This window comes from Aulostomus chinensis, chromosome 22 (genome assembly GCF_037954235.1).
Source record: "Aulostomus chinensis isolate RoL2024-O1b breed Wild chromosome 22, RoL_Achi_v1.0, whole genome shotgun sequence".
In the NCBI taxonomy this organism is placed as follows: domain Eukaryota; kingdom Metazoa; phylum Chordata; class Actinopteri; order Syngnathiformes; family Aulostomidae; genus Aulostomus; species Aulostomus chinensis.
This window is the reverse complement of record NC_141341.1, coordinates 17,386,887-17,402,528: the sequence shown is the minus strand read 5'-3', so window position 1 is coordinate 17,402,528 and position 15,642 is coordinate 17,386,887. Positions and strand designations below refer to the sequence as shown.

Below are 15,642 nucleotides of genomic sequence, written 5' to 3'. Positions count from 1 at the left end.
GCTTGTATATTCCTGACTAATCTGCTCGTAACTCCAGCACGTTGGAGGAAAACATTTTCCTCCCAAATGAAGACCAGTTTACTGCGCAAACCTAAAATGCTTAAATAAAAAAAAAACCCTTAAATGTGAAATTCATGAATAAATATTGTCTCTCATCAACAGATTAAATGATAATGATGTACATAGTTAAAGTCCTCCGTTTACTGCTGCACGTATTCCTTTACTGTACCTCCATAATAGTCAATTTCCAATCACTGTCAGTAGGATTGTTACTTACATACTGAATTTTTTTTTTAGTACTCATCTTTAATTTATATGCAACATACACCTGTGTTAAACAATTCTATATTTGATTAATTACTTCTACTGCATTTCTGACATGGTCTTTATTATTATCACATGTAAAATCCTGCATCTCACGCCATGTGCACTCTCCTCTGAAAATGCTTTATTTTTGTGCCTCGTATATTTCGTCTAATGAAAGTAGAATCCTCTAAACATCTGGTTAAAGTTTGATGAGCCAGAGAGTTGAAGTCACTGGGGGAACAGGTGTCAGCATGTTTGGATGATCCACATCTGATCCAGTTTATTTTCATTTATTTAGCTCTCGTTAATGGAGACCTAACACGTATAGCAATGAATTATTGAGGAATAGCCCACAGATCACACTGACTAGATAATCACAGGCGATGTCATCAGGCAGCGTTTCAACACAAGAAGCGACAGAGATCAAGAAAGACCCTCTTCCCCTCGATACTCGGATTCAAGTGCTTCCATTGTAAAAGTGTACAGATCAAGTCTCTCTCTCTCTCTCTCTCTCTCTCTCTGTGTGTGTGTGTGTGTGTGTGTGTGTGTGTGTGTGTGTGTGTGTGTGTGTGTGTGTGTGTGCTGGAATGGGGCATTTCTCTATGGGGAGATCACCGTGCGTAAAAAGCGCCGCCCCTCCGAGCGCAGACACTTCTACTACAGCTGGAGTAATACTTCTTCAGCTTCCTATAAACCCCCAAACCGCTCGTTTTTCATTTTGGCGGACTGTCGTTTGTTTTGTTTCTTTCCAAAAGGAAAAATGACGGTTTATAATGTTCCCCCTGCGTTTCTCCGCTCTGCCTAGTTCCGCGCTGCGGAGCTGCAGTGATGTCAGCCTGCCTGGGTCATTTGAAGGTCAGCAGCCTCGGAAGGGTTCATACAAAGTTCACTCGCATATATTAGGCAATTCAATCTTTCATTCTCTGTGGCAAAAGTAGTTGGAAATGAGCTGCACAGAGGGAAGGAGAACCCATTCGTCATCGCAGAGGAGAACGCGTGGTTTTAAACGCGGTGCGTGTTATTTTTGATATTAGGGCAGAAAGACCCTCCAGCTCGGCGGGCTTCACCACCGCTTCCTTGTCTGTCGGTAACCCGAATACAGCGCCGTGCGGAAGGAAAACACATCGGTACTATCACAGTTAGTATCACCATCACGGTTGTGGAGGATTCCCGTCAAGACGCCCGTGTCTACGCTGCCTGGACACGGCGCGAAAAATGGCAAATGAGCGTTTAGAGGAAGCCGCGATGGTCCGAAATAATTCATGATTCCGGTGTGGGACGAAGGAGAAGAAGAGGAGCGAAATCTGCCGTGCCAAGAAGAGGAGGAAGAGGACGAGGAGGAGGAGGGGGGAGGCAGCGGAGTTTGATGGAGTTGTCTGCACTTATGTCGGTGATTTTTTCATCCATAACGCAGAAGAGCAGCTGAACAACGCGCCGTCATCATGTTTGACTGCATGGACGTGCTGGCCGTGAGTCCCGGGCAGATGCTGGACTTCTACACGTCCAGCCCGTCCTCCTGCATGCTGCAGGAGAAGGCTCTGAAAGCCTGCATCAGCGGACTGGCGCACCGAGAGTGGCAGCACCGGCGGAGCGCTCACTGTAGGTCCCTCACTCTTCTGCTGTCCTGTCTGCTTCTGCTTCTTATTGCTGTTGTGCTTATCGGCTCTCTTAGACCTCTGTAGATGATGGTGATGAAGGGCCGGAGAGAGTCTAGGATCCACAGCATTCCCAACAAGTTACCACAAAGGGCCCGCAGCTCTGATAACTATTGTTAACACATCAAGTTAATTTGACGGGGATTTAAGGTTGTTTTTTTAACATACTGTAAATATGTAATATTAGGAGATCTTAGAACTCTTCAAGTTATTCATGAAGTTATTATTTGATGTGACCTCGCAGTAACATGACATTTTCTTGTGTTTGTTAGACTTCCCTTATTTATTTATTTTTGGAAGTATTTTAAATTCATTTTATTTTCGAGATTAAATAAAGTAGAAAACTTCTCCCAACTTCACCGTCATGTTTCATGCCACCGTGCGCCTCTGTCAGCACGAGCAGCACGAGTCCGGTCAGAGCTCCGGGTCCGGTCCGGTCCGGCGGCAGGAATGCAGAGAGTAAACACAGGCGGACTTCCACGCCTCCTCCCCGGCCGCACATGACAGGAGGGCGGCCTGGCGGGACGCGACCTGCGCTCTCTGACACTGATTTAGATAAATGACCCCGCGGACTTTTCAACACGATTAGCGGGACGGTCTCGAAACATGTCAGCTGATAAATGGTTTTAGTCCAGCTGCATTCCTGGGAATATCAGCATAGACTGATGCAGAGGAAGGAAGGTTGTAGTCCCTAAAATTCCTACTGAGGTGGTGCTCAGATGATATTCACGGAGTAAACTCACATCGACGATGGGCTACAGGTCCGGTGATGGGTCGAAAGAAAGCTCCTTTTTTGATGCCGTACTTCAGAAAGTCCAGAGTCCGCCAGCTGTATTCGTGTAGTCAAGAAGCTTCATCTACAGTTGCAATTTTGTGCAATAACAGGACGTGTTTTTACACATTCTATCTCGTTTCAAGAAATATGAATAACATTTCTCTTGTGTCACAATTACAAGGAACGATTTCCAACGGAAATGAAGCTTTCTTGAAAATTGGTTAAAAAAAAAAAAGTCTTCTCATCCAACAAAATGCTACTTAATACGCTACTTTGTCTGGTCATACGTGATTGGCTACTTTGGTTCCAACTGAGAAAAATAGAAGAGATTTATTTCTATATTTTTCTTTTCTTGTGGTGTTCTTGACTGTGAGGCAAGAACCGCCCAGCAGCTTCCTCCAAATTCTTGACATCAGCTTCAGCTCATGTTTGTTGTTGGATGTCGCCTGCTGATTTATTCCATCCAGCTGTCATTGTCAGGAAGTGTTCACCACCTTTAACACCTTTTCCTCCTAATTTGGTCTCAATTACACCTCTAGAAAAAATCAGGCAGAGCAATGGAAGCTGCTAATATCCAAAACGAAATAATGGCAAAACTGAAAATTCTGTATTTTCAAAGACTTTTTGTTTTATTGTTGATCCTTTAAAAGAACACAACTTTAATAGTAAAACTACTGCCAATAGTAATGATGGTGGTAAACTAAAACCTGCTGGTGAAACATTACAAAATACATTTCTTAAAAATGTAATGCTTCTCTTACATCAGCTGCAGTTCACTTTATTTTAGACCCTTTATTAATATAAATTCCCGCTGAAGAGCATTATTTCATCATTGCAGATTAGTGGGGGTTTTTTGGGGTTTTTTTTTTTTAATCCTTCATTCTTTGAGGGGGCTGGAGCCAGGACTCGCCCCTTCACTCCCCTCAGACAATTCTCACCGCGTTTAAAAAATATTTCTAATTATTTGGAATGTAGGTCATTTCTATGAGTTCTGAATCAAATTTGAAGCGGTTGACAAGAAACAAAACATCCCTCGCAAAAAGCTTCTTTTAAATTGTCCGTATTACCAGTGTGCACTCAGGCCCCAGGTCACTGAAATTAATCCATTTGTTAAATGTGATCATGAATGTAAGAATCTGTGATCTGCATTTAGACTTTGATTTAGGCTCAGCTTAATTCTAAACTTCTACGTGCCTCAATTTTATCTTTAAACTTTTAACTGTGTTTTTAGCCGTCAAACTGCGATTGGCTTACTTAGTGAAAGCAGACATGTTTTTTTGGTTGTTGGTTTTTTTTATTTCCACAAGGTTTCTCCTCACCATTAGAATCATCTTTTGCTCTTTGCTGGCCCTAAAAAAAAATATTAAAAAAAATAGACATTTTGGCAGTAGAAATAGTGAAAAATAACCTGAGAAATAACCTGAAAATGTCTACTACTTCAATTCACCTCAGTCAGTTTTGTTTTTTTTCTTTTTAGACAGAAAATTGTACATTATGACCTCCAGGATGGTCACTATTGGCCATTTTAGACACTCTGGGGCCTTTCTGATCCCTTGTTCAATGTTTTCTCTCATTTCATATCATCTTTAGTGTCTATAATAATTCCATAAGTAGCTTTAGATTCACCAGGTAACAAGAGAAGCTTCGTCCTTCAACGCACTGGAGCGCTCCAGAAGATCCTGTTGATTCTCTTTGTGATTTGCGATGCTCCTGTAAAGCTGCTGTCAGACAGGAGACCCCTGCCCTTCTCCTGTTTGAATAAGGCACTGCTTAAATTAGCCTTTGATTTGAGAGAACCTCTCTCAGGGTCATTCAAATGTTGGTTATTAATTTATTTATTCAGGATAATGGAAACCTCCTGGGTGTTAATTAGCCGCGTAGACAGCGAGCCAGCCATTAATGCACTTCCTCTTCCAGTTTAGATGTTAATTAAGAATGATCAAGGACCCCCTCTACTCAGATAAAATGGGCTTTTTGTGGCTGAGGAATTGTTGCGCGCGATACCCACGCATGTGAGGAGACAAATGAATATCACATTAGAAGCATCAACTCATTTGATCTCATCAAAACAAAAGGTGATCATTTAACAGTGCTGTTATTGTGACTCAGGAAGATAAAACTGTGAGCTTCCACTGTGATGTGCATTGTACAGCTGATGGCTGTTATGGGATAATTGGGGCCTTTTTGTCCTCGAGGCTTAAGCGCCTGTGATATGGACATGAAAGGCCATTAGCACAGCTTGCTCACCAAGCTAATTTAATGGGCGTGTGAAATGAAAGGCGGATGGGGGGGAAATAAAAGCGATGTACAACAGTGAAATGAAAGGAGAACTGTCTGATGCAGGCATGTTTAATCGACATGATTAGGACAGTGTTAAGGTCCCACCAGGGTTACACTGATACTGTGCAGCCGCAGCGATACGGCCTTTTAATAGATATCAAATACCAAGCCTGCTATCAGCGCTTACTTGACCACAGCTGCAGAAAAACACCAGCTCATGTTTTATTTATTCCTGCAGTTCTGCAAGAATGATTCATTTCAACACTCTCATGTTTCTCGGAGGGTCTCGCTTCAGAGCTGTAGCCTGTAAAATGCTGCAAAACCCTCAAATCAGATTATTCATCTGGTTCCAGCAGGGGCTCGTCTTTTCTCGCGATAGTCTAATCACTGTTTCAGCCTCTTAGAAACACTTCATGGCTGATTTGTTTGGCATGTTAGGCAAGGCAAGTTTATCTGTATAGCTCTCAACAATGAGGCTATTGAAAGGCTTTACATAAGGCATGAAAAGAGTCAGAGAAAATAAAAAGTTACTGCATGAGATATTGGAACATAATCCCAAATCGAATGTTATAGAGGGCTGAAAGAGTCTTGAATCACTGTAATTAACTTTAGTTGAAACGTCCTTCAAGAATATGTTGTGATTGTTTGCCTTCATTTGTCACTGAAACACTGTCCATGGTCCTTGGGGGGAGGGGCGGCCCGAGGAAGAACCCTTTACGTTTTGTGGTGGGTCAGGATTTTTTTCACTGTCTCTAAAATTACAAGATGATCATTTTTGGAGATATTCAGACATTTTGCATCGACATTTATGAAACAAGCAGGCGTTTTCTTGATAATTTAGGAAATACACCCAGATTTGCATCAAGGTTTCGGTCATTTCGACAGACTAACTTAACACACAGGATCCTTTTACGGGAGACAATTTGCAAAGCCTGAAAAACTGCCTCAATGTTATAAACACACACTCAGAAAATGAACTACACGTTCACGTACACCTTTAAAGGGAGTGCTTGGTTTAACAGAAAACATTCAAATGTAACCATGAACCTAGAACAAGAATTTAAGTCGTGAAAGAACCCACAAGATCATTAAGATCATTTTCTGAATGGCCTTGAACTCATCGTGTGTGACGTTTGACATAAAGATCATGAAATCTAAGCTCAAAATGGACAAATCAGTGTTATGTAAATTGTAAAAAATATATATATTCAAAGCATTTGTACATGCCACGCTCTCTAAAACTAAAATCAAACAAATGAAAAAATAAACATCACATTTACATTGACCCAAATCCTTTTTACAGTATAAATGATCAAGGAAATGAAACGTTCCCTTTTTTTTCTTTTTTTTTTTCTCATCCCTGATTACGTCTCCACAGATGAGCAGAACTTTGAGTCGACAGGAAAAATGAGCCACGCTTACAAATTGTGTCAACATGTTCAGGAGTTTAAGGTTTAAATCATGATGATTCCATTTGGATTAAAATACACATTTTCTATGTTGACACCAGATTCACGTGAAATGCCTGAAATATTTCTTTAATTTGAAATTTCTTTTTGGACGCTGTCTCCGTGAAATAAAACTGAATGTATCTTTTTTTTTCTTTTTTTTTTTTATAAAGCCATTTTAAGCTCCTGACTCGCGGTATTAGCATCAGCCTAATGAATATCAGTTCAAAATATCCAATTTACAAAAGCAAAAAGAAATAAATTCTGTAAGTTGTTAACAAGCACTGTTTTATTTGATTATTTGATTGATTTTATTCCCTCTAAAATCCACAAATAGGGTTCATTTTGGTCAAAAGTCTCAGTTAGTTTTCGCCCTTCTTTTTGGACCTTCACATGAAACCACAGTAAATTGTGGTCCCACTCAGGAAACGGCATCTTAAAATGTATTGTTGTATTAATACTATTATTACTGTCACCTTTTTTTCCTTTTTCTTTTTTTGTAGTAATCATTGTGTGTTCCTTAAGTTTCGGTCTAGGTGCCACTCCCGTGCCAGAGCTGCTGGTCCCGGTTCATGTGGCCGTTTGTTTTTCACCATCAGAATCAAGTTACATCTAAAAGTGGTGGTAGGAGGAGAATCGAATCATACTGCCGCTGTGCTTTTAAGGCCACAAATTCCTGCGGATTAGAAAGAAACCTATCGCATTTCACGACCTTGATTCCTTCCCTGCACTTTCTCCTCTGTCATCTTCTTTTATGGCTGTCTTGGCTTCACTCTCCATCTCTATGGGAGCTTTGAAGTGGCTGCACCTGTTGACTTGGCCATGTAGAGTCGGCAAGTGCTGCTGCTGCTTCCCGTCAACGTGCACCCTGTTTGCAGTTTGACCTCAGGACTCCACTCCCCCGGGGGTCAAGCTGAGGTTACAGAAGGGTCAAAGGGAAGGTTTCTGAGGGGTTTCGACTGATTTTCAGTCTTCGAACCAAGAGACGCCAGTCACCACAAGACCTATTACCAGATTTGGGACCTTTTTCCCCATCCGATATCGACTTCGATATTTTTAGCCCCTGATGAAGAGCAGATTAGCTCCCCCCAATGCTGTCCTTCTCCATTCCACCACCAGACATATGGTCAATGACAGCTCATCACTGATATTTTCTTTTCCTTGAGTGTTTAAAGCTCTGGTAGATTTCTCTCAGTAACGTGGACTTCAGAGCAGTGCAAAGCTGCTTCTAATTTGGTGCACTTTGGGTGAACTTTGACCATTTCCTCTGACTAGGCCTGGTGTATGTGAGCTATGTGCTCAGCGCTCCTGCAGAGAAAACCTGGAGGAAAAACACTCCAGACTGGACGGAGTGTCAGCTGAGTAGAGGAGGAAGAGGAGGAGGGGCTGGATGCAGCGACTGGGAGTAATATTCCTCTAATCCTCCCAGGCTCTGCCCACTGCTCCACACCCAAATCACAGAAGTTTCTTCTTAAATGCAAACCAAATACCCCGAGGAGTTTCAGGAAATGCCAGTCTTTCTCTTCTCTCTCCTCTACATTTCCCTTTTCCCCTCCGTGTTGTACTCTCTGGTGATTGGTTATAACTGTCAGATTAGCTATCAGTGTGACTGGGTCCAGTGTTTGTAATGAGACCTAAACTGAAGGGTCAGATTATCTGCAACACAAACAGTGCGTTGTCCTCTTTTGCAATGCGGCAGATCTTTGAGTGCAGCACAGATCAGCTTCAGGTTCTTTGCCATCTGTTGTTTCTGTGGACCATGTGGGCAGAGTTTACATATCACTGGTTCCTGAGATGGGGGGGGGGGGGGGGGGTAGTATGAGGACGTACAGCAGAGGGCACAGAACAGTGAGATGACAATGCAGATTATTTCCTACCCTCACTCTCTGCAGCCTGCAGCCTGCAGGGAGCTTCTGGCCTGAACTGCTGCCCCTCTGCAGCCTTGTCAAATTAACTGGGACTCACTGTGTATTTTTGAAGCCATGCTGTCAACAGACCGTACATTGCAAAGCAGGAACATTTGAAGTTCATCCAAAAAAATAATGCTTTTCTTACAATGCCTGCAACGCCACATGTACAGTGACACCACAAGCTGCAATTAATGGTTACCCCATCACTTAGTCTTGACTCCTGCTGCCAGAAGGTGGCGCTATAACTGAGACTGTATAGTGTGTTGATGTTGTCAAGCTCTTTAAAAGCAGGTGTACTGGCGTTCAGAAATGCTCAAATGTGCCAAAGAAATCCCAGATGTCTGACTTCCTGTTGGGTGTGGCTTGTGACATGTACATTATACATTTGTTCATCTTGAAAAGACCCCCATGCTTTCCCAATGTGGTGCATGTATGGACCCATGCTGTTTTGGTGTTTCCCGGCCCACTTGTTTCTGCCCCTGGATGGGCCAGGTTATGGATTGTCGGAGTTTGTTCTTAAAACTGTAAGTGGGGTGGTTCAAAGGAGTTTCAGAGAGGAAATGATCAACAGGGTCCTATCAGACTGGACCAGAATGGCTCAGATAGGAGAGCCGCAGCTAACACAGCCAGGCTTTCTCTCATCTTTTGAAATAGATAAAACTTTGACAGTGTAAAATATATGTATAATTATAAGACTGACGCAAGACGCAAAGACAGATGGAGGTATTGTGGAGTCGCTGGGTCACACCCAGGGTCAAGCCTCTGTCCTAAATCTATGTATTTCAGGGTTTTTGACCAAACAGCCCTCCTGAGGTGTCCTTTTAGTCCCAAAGACAACAGTGAGCCTTCCAGTGCAAGCGGCCGCAGGGCCCCAATTAGGAGACTCAAATAGAAAAGCTGTTTAATACCTGTCATATAAAATGGTACTTGATTAATTATGAGATAAGGCGCATCCAAACAGGAATGCACATGATACTGAGGGGAAGACTGGATGTAATTAAAGCCATATTTATCCTAAGAGATGAAGTATATGATGCTTCTCCTCTCAGTTTGATAACAACAATCTCCTGAAATACCTCCAGTATTTGTATTTGATCATAGTTCGTCTGCCCTTTCCATGACTATATAAAACCAAGATCATGACGTTAATCATATCTGTTATAATAAGCTCAGTCTCTGAGTATCAACTAAATCAACTTATTCTCTATTTTGAGGGTTGAGCAAAACCGAAATGACAACGTTTTTGATTAACAATTTTTTTTCATATTAAAATCTCAAGAGATTATTCATTTTTTGGTTTTAGAATTTTTTTTCATATTTCACATCTCAGCTCCACAGGAACATTTCGTGCCTGTGACACACAATGAGGACGAATAAACCTACGTGTACTGTAGCTATATAGCACTCGAGGACATCACGGTGACAATGGACATCTTTCAACCACTATTATCTTAATTTTAAATTGGGACCCTTATGACAAACATAGTCAAGCGAATGTTTTACATACATGACCAGACGTATATCAAGATTTCAGTTTTGTATTTGTGTCTAAAATCATGTATCACCCCTTGTATTAGTAGTGGTCATTTATTTGGCGTCCCAGTTCAGTGCTCCGCAGAAGTCTGGCAGCTCTGAGGAACACATCAACATGAAATGATGAAGATTTATCATGAAAGAAATAAAGGGAAATGGTTTCTGACAAACACAGAAAAGTAAATTCCTACATACACTGCAGAAGATATAGAAATATTAATCAAAGTATGTGTCTTTGCATGGAGTGAGTCAGGTGGGTTCTTAAAAAACACTTCAGCTCCAGGAGCAATGGTTGCAGGTCATCTATTCTCTCACCAGCGGTGTGTTTTTCGGGGCTCCAGCTGACGGCTGCTACTCAGCCTGTATTTCTGTGTCAGCTCCGTCCCGTTAGACTAGCCAGCCCAAGGATCTTTTTTCTGTAGTCTTTTCCCTCATTCAGCCTGCAGCCTCCAGCAGGGAGTGTGTGCTTTCCTGTTTGACCCCACCGTCAGGTTCAGCCAGGGTTCAGCAGCCGCGGCAGCCACACATGTTTCTCATCCTGCTCTTCTTACACCAGACTCACCGTGCCACTTGTCCGTCACCGGCCTGTTTTCCTCTAATGGCGCTCTCTGTGTATGCTAACATGCAGGGAGGTCGACTCAAAGTTTAATCACGCAGAAAATGGAAAAAGCCTCCCCCACACCTGATGGTGCCCATCCAGGTACACCCGCCCCCCACTCCCACACACACACACACACACACACACACACACACACACACACACACACACACACACACACACACACACACACACACACGTACTAAGGGCTGTAATGCGTCTACATTTATGCGTCCCATCTGTCTGCAGGTGGTCCCACTGCCTTTCAGAACCAGCCATGAGTTTCAAATAAGCAGCCACAGTGTGGGACCACCCAGCCGTCACAAATGCTCCAAAGACATATCAGTAGCTAAAGTATTTTTCCTCTAGATGTATGTTTAAGTGTGCTGAGCCACCTTGGCAAGGCTGATGTACATTGTTTTTGTGCCCCAGCAGTCATGTATCCTCATTGCCATCATACCTCCCTGGTTTTGTCCACCGGTGTTCATGTGTATCTTCTCCGTTGAGACAGAAGAAAGAAAGGGAGGACTGCAGATGAATGAGGATAAAATGCATCAGTGGCCTTCAAGTGTAATGTTAGGCCCACAACAAACAAACAAACAAAACTAGAGGGCATCGGCAGAGTTCATACTTGATGTTAGTAAAGACAGATAAATGCTTTTAGGCTTCAGTTAAACCCAGAGTTAAAAAAACAAAACAGATATTTGATATGGTAAACAGATCTTCTCCGCTGTTTTGCCTTGGCTCATTCTACACTGCTCCACCAATTTAGTTTTTAAGTAGTCCTGCACCGCAGTCTGAGGTAACAGAAGAGGAAAAAAATTGAGGATGCATCATGCTGGTATGATTTCAGTCTCCAGTTTAGATGTAATATGTAAACGTTGTGCAATACAGTATGAAATAAAATTAATACAAATATTTCCCTTCATTAAAAACTGAAGCAGTTACATTCTCGTGTTGGAACGTGAGTCCTTGACCAGTCTGGTTTGAACCTCGCTAAATGTCATGTCATGTATGTCAAACAATTTCCTCCATTTCAATTTATACCAACACCAGGAGTTCTATGTTATTGAAATAGAAATTTATTTACATAATGGACAGTGTCTCAACTATTATTGTTCTAAACCACCTTCTCTGCTCCACAGAACTCGTGACAACCCTCCGCATATATGTGATAAAGAGGATCAGATGTCAGGAGACTGTGTTCTGTCCCATTTTTCACCACAATGAAAATTTAAATGATGATTATAATTAAGATCAGAAATTGAAAAACTGTCAGCAATATATAACAATACAAAGTCATCAACAATTCACAATGGGTCTGAACTCAACAATTACCTGAATGTTTCTGTGATCCCGGCTGTTGCTAGGCAACGGATCAAAGGCTGTGATACTCCTGGCTTCAATTTATAAGAAAAGTACTTTCATGCTAACAAGTTCATTTTTCTAATAAGCCAACCCGCAGATCTACTCTTTTCTTTGTAAAGTATGTGGCAATGAAAATGGCGAGATAGAGCAACCACTTTATAGAGCAAGTGAAACGCATCAACAATAATATTTCTAGAAATCTCAACATGAAGTTAAATATTGTTTCTTGTGAATTATAAAAGATCAGAAAAGAAAATCATGCCACCTCTGATACCTCTGTTTTGCTATTTATATATATATATATATATATATATATATATACAGTGACGTAGTGTAATCCCATAGAGCTGCAGTTATTATTGGCCATAAGAATAAGACATAAGAAACATACCATCATGATACTTTCCTGCATTTTATCATGATTAATCAGTATATTTTTTCATTATTTAGAACAGAGCCAGATGGTTTTTGATCTGACCATGAGACAAGGCTGGAGACTGCTGTATGACAGGAGCGTGGAGATGAGAGTGTGCTGTCTGTGTGTAACTACAGCGTGAAGGAGTAGTGACACTCGGTACACTGCTTTCTGTATTTTCTTGAGTCCACCACACCCTTGCCCCTGTACGAGCCCCAGCTTTTACTTGACAGACACGTTTTTTTTTTCTTTCTTTGGTTCCCACGAGAACACAAATAAAACAACCATGATTTTCCCCCATAAAAGCTCAATGGACACCGGCCTTGTGCGTGCCCCTGCAGATGAACATGTGTATGGAACTGAGCTACAGCAAGAGAATTAGCCTAATACTTGGATTAGCATTCCACAGAACTACAGACCTCAGAAAAGGGAATAGCAATAATTAATCAAACGGTTATACAATGCCACTTCAAAAACTGTCTTAGATGTAGCCATACATATATTTTCTACTTCGTCTCTAGTCACATGACTCTGGCTCTTCTCCAGTGTGACGCTTCACTGCCAGCCACCAAGGAGGCGTATTTGGTGAATCAACATGACCTGACTTAAGCGAAAACAAATGTCAGTCTGTCTGTCTGTCGTCACCAATGAATCCACATCACTCTGCAGTTGTTAAAGAAGAGAGGGGAAAAAAAATGGCGGACTTCTACCACTGAAGTTGTTTACTGTCAGATAAATGGTAGATGAAATTCAGAGCAGCAAAACTTTTCTAAATCCTAACGCAGCACCATTATGTCAGCTTTATGCAAGTCTACTTTAAGATTCTACAGAAGTTTTAAGCACTTGATGCTGTCACTGTTTCATAACAAGCCACCAGACGTCTCCTGCTGCCCAAATTGCTTCTCAAACTCAGATAGAAGCAAGAATCAATAGATATATGAATCATTTCATAGTAATTAACCTTGCTGGTCATCTTGCAGTCTCATCTCTTATTGAGAGGGAACATTTATCTTCTCATCCAGTACTGTATGTGCTGCACACTTGTTAAGTCCTCCCTGCAGCCACTCAGCTTGCCGAATGCAAAGCTGCAAATGCGCAAAATGTCACACAGGGTGAATGTAGCAGAAGATGAGTTTACAGCGGCAGGGAAGGGTCCAGTTTTTCTAAGAGTTTGTCTCTTACCCTCTGTAATTGAGTTTCCTCTGATGAAGTACGGAAGAATGTAATTTAATCAGCAGAGATGCTGGAAAGACTGTTTTCCATTTTCTATGCAGATAGAGTGTGTGCACAGTGGTTTGGTCTCTCTGTGCAGTAGATTCAAAGACGTGTACTTTTTCACATCAGGGTGCAAAGTGTGCTGTGATTGCTCACCTCCATCTTGAAGTATTTTTAGTGCTGTTTTATCTTTCAACTAAGATCACATCTGCCCAAAAAAAAAAAATCATCTACCAATCAAAAAAGTTGATATGAGAAAAAAACTGTCAACTCTACAATCAAAAAGGTCTTATTGCAAGTCACTCAAATTGGGTTATGTACACATAAAGGTGAATGCTGTGCTGGATAATGCACAGGCTACGTGTGTTCCTTGCATTTGGAGCGTGTTCAGCCTGGTATTTGGTATTTAGAGGATGTGTAATCAGAATGCAACCACGGTGCACGGTGCAAAAAGGTGGTCATTAGATACCTGATTATTGATTGGTGTGTTTTGGCATGACATCAATCAAACCAATTAGAGCCCAGGCGGAGCCAGGACTTGGCGTGTTGTGATTTCACACTAAAGTGTTCACTTTTCATCTGAAGAAATAGACCTTAGGTTATGGACGGAGCATATCTTGTGTTTATGTACAGGAGTGGCAGGCATCCACTGCAGTCATCCAAGATGAAGCAGGTCTGGGAGGAGGTAGAGGCCAATGTTTCCATTATTTTGGGCTTCAATAGAACCGCATTGCAATGCATCTACTCATCTGATTGATGCACCCTTTAAATAGCGTTTCTATTGATTGCTATTTTTGTGTCCCATAATAGCAATAATCCATGGTTGCGCCAGACAATTCATCATGAACATACTTGCGCAGACGGATTGTAAGTTCATGTGCTAATTAAAGGGCAAGGGCGCCTGGTGTGAAAACATCATCTACGCTGACTTGAAATTAGCCGTGATGCTTGTGTTTGACTGACCTAGATAGGGGCCGATGCGCTGTGGAATTAAATTACTTAAAAATTGTGTTCACCTTGGGTGTTCTGTAAATGGGTGTTTATTTTTCCCCCTTTTAAGTTAGGACACAACTGCTTTTGCCATGAAATAAAAGTTCTGACATGCTGGTGCATTGTGTCCAGTGTACATGCATAAAGAGAATACTAGCTCAGGGAAATATCTGGGGCTCAAGGATGAACTGCTTTGATTTTGATGGTCAAGGTCAAAGGTCATTTGACCGCACCAAACCTATTTTTGGCGACAGCTGTATAATTTTTCACCCTAACAATTTGCTACAAATGTCACAGGATGAAATGATGAAGTGCTTTAAAGTCGAAGGTCAACTTCCAGTTTAATGGCACTCCGGTCATGCGTAATCGTGGCTCCTATTTCACAAAAATTAACCTTCAAGACTCCAAACTAAAACCTTAAAAAGTTTCTGACTGGTGAAGGCAACTGCGTTGTCTCGCTTTGCATGATCAGACCAGAATAGTTCCACTCCATCTCCTCATCATTTTCACTGGGGTAGGGGAGATGGGGAATTGCCAAGTTTTTGCCACAACAACCTGCGTCTGCTATGTTCAGCCAGCACAAGACAGAAGGTGAAGACTGTGTCACAGACCACGAGCGTTCGTAGAACCGCTAGCGTGTGTGAAAAGCACAAGATAAAAGAACATTGTTTTAAATGATTGAATGAGTTTTATATGTATTTTTTAATCACAGGTCAAATTTTCACAGAATGGCCCTTTCTTTGTCTTTTTGGCAGGCAAAACCAAGCTTTTGTCTGCATTTATAATTAATTCAACATTAATCTGAGATCAAGCGAGCGCTTTCACGTTTCATCGTATCCTGTTTCCTGACTGTACATGTAGAATGTCACATTGCCATCTCCAGGTATGAAAATGAAACATTTAGTCTTTTAAAAACAACCTTCCTCATCTTTTTCCTTTCGTTTACATTCCCTGCAGCCATTGAAACGCAGAGCACCAGCTCTGAGGAGCTCGTTCCCAGCCCTCCGTCCCCACCACCCCCTCCCCGAGTCTACAAGCCCTGTTTCGTCTGCCAGGACAAGTCCTCGGGATACCACTATGGTGTCAGTGCTTGTGAGGGTTGCAAGGTAAGACTCATGTACCTCCTCACACGAAGTGACAGGGTATGTT

General features: G+C 41.8%; 1 protein-coding gene across 3 annotated transcripts in view; it reads left to right on the top strand.

Annotated features, from left to right (window-relative positions):
* Nucleotides 1-15,642, top strand: part of LOC147241007 (retinoic acid receptor beta-like) — a 228,939-nt gene that overhangs the window by 148,695 nt on the left and 64,602 nt on the right. For 2 of the 3 annotated variants that reach the window (XM_086192550.1, XM_086192551.1), the window contains one exon: nucleotides 15,451-15,599. In XM_086192550.1, the coding sequence (XP_086048676.1) occupies nucleotides 15,451-15,599 (149 nt within the window). Of the gene's footprint in view, nucleotides 1-1,201; nucleotides 1,906-15,450; nucleotides 15,600-15,642 lie in introns of those variants that run through there. The other variant, XM_086192552.1, reaches the window with a different exon arrangement.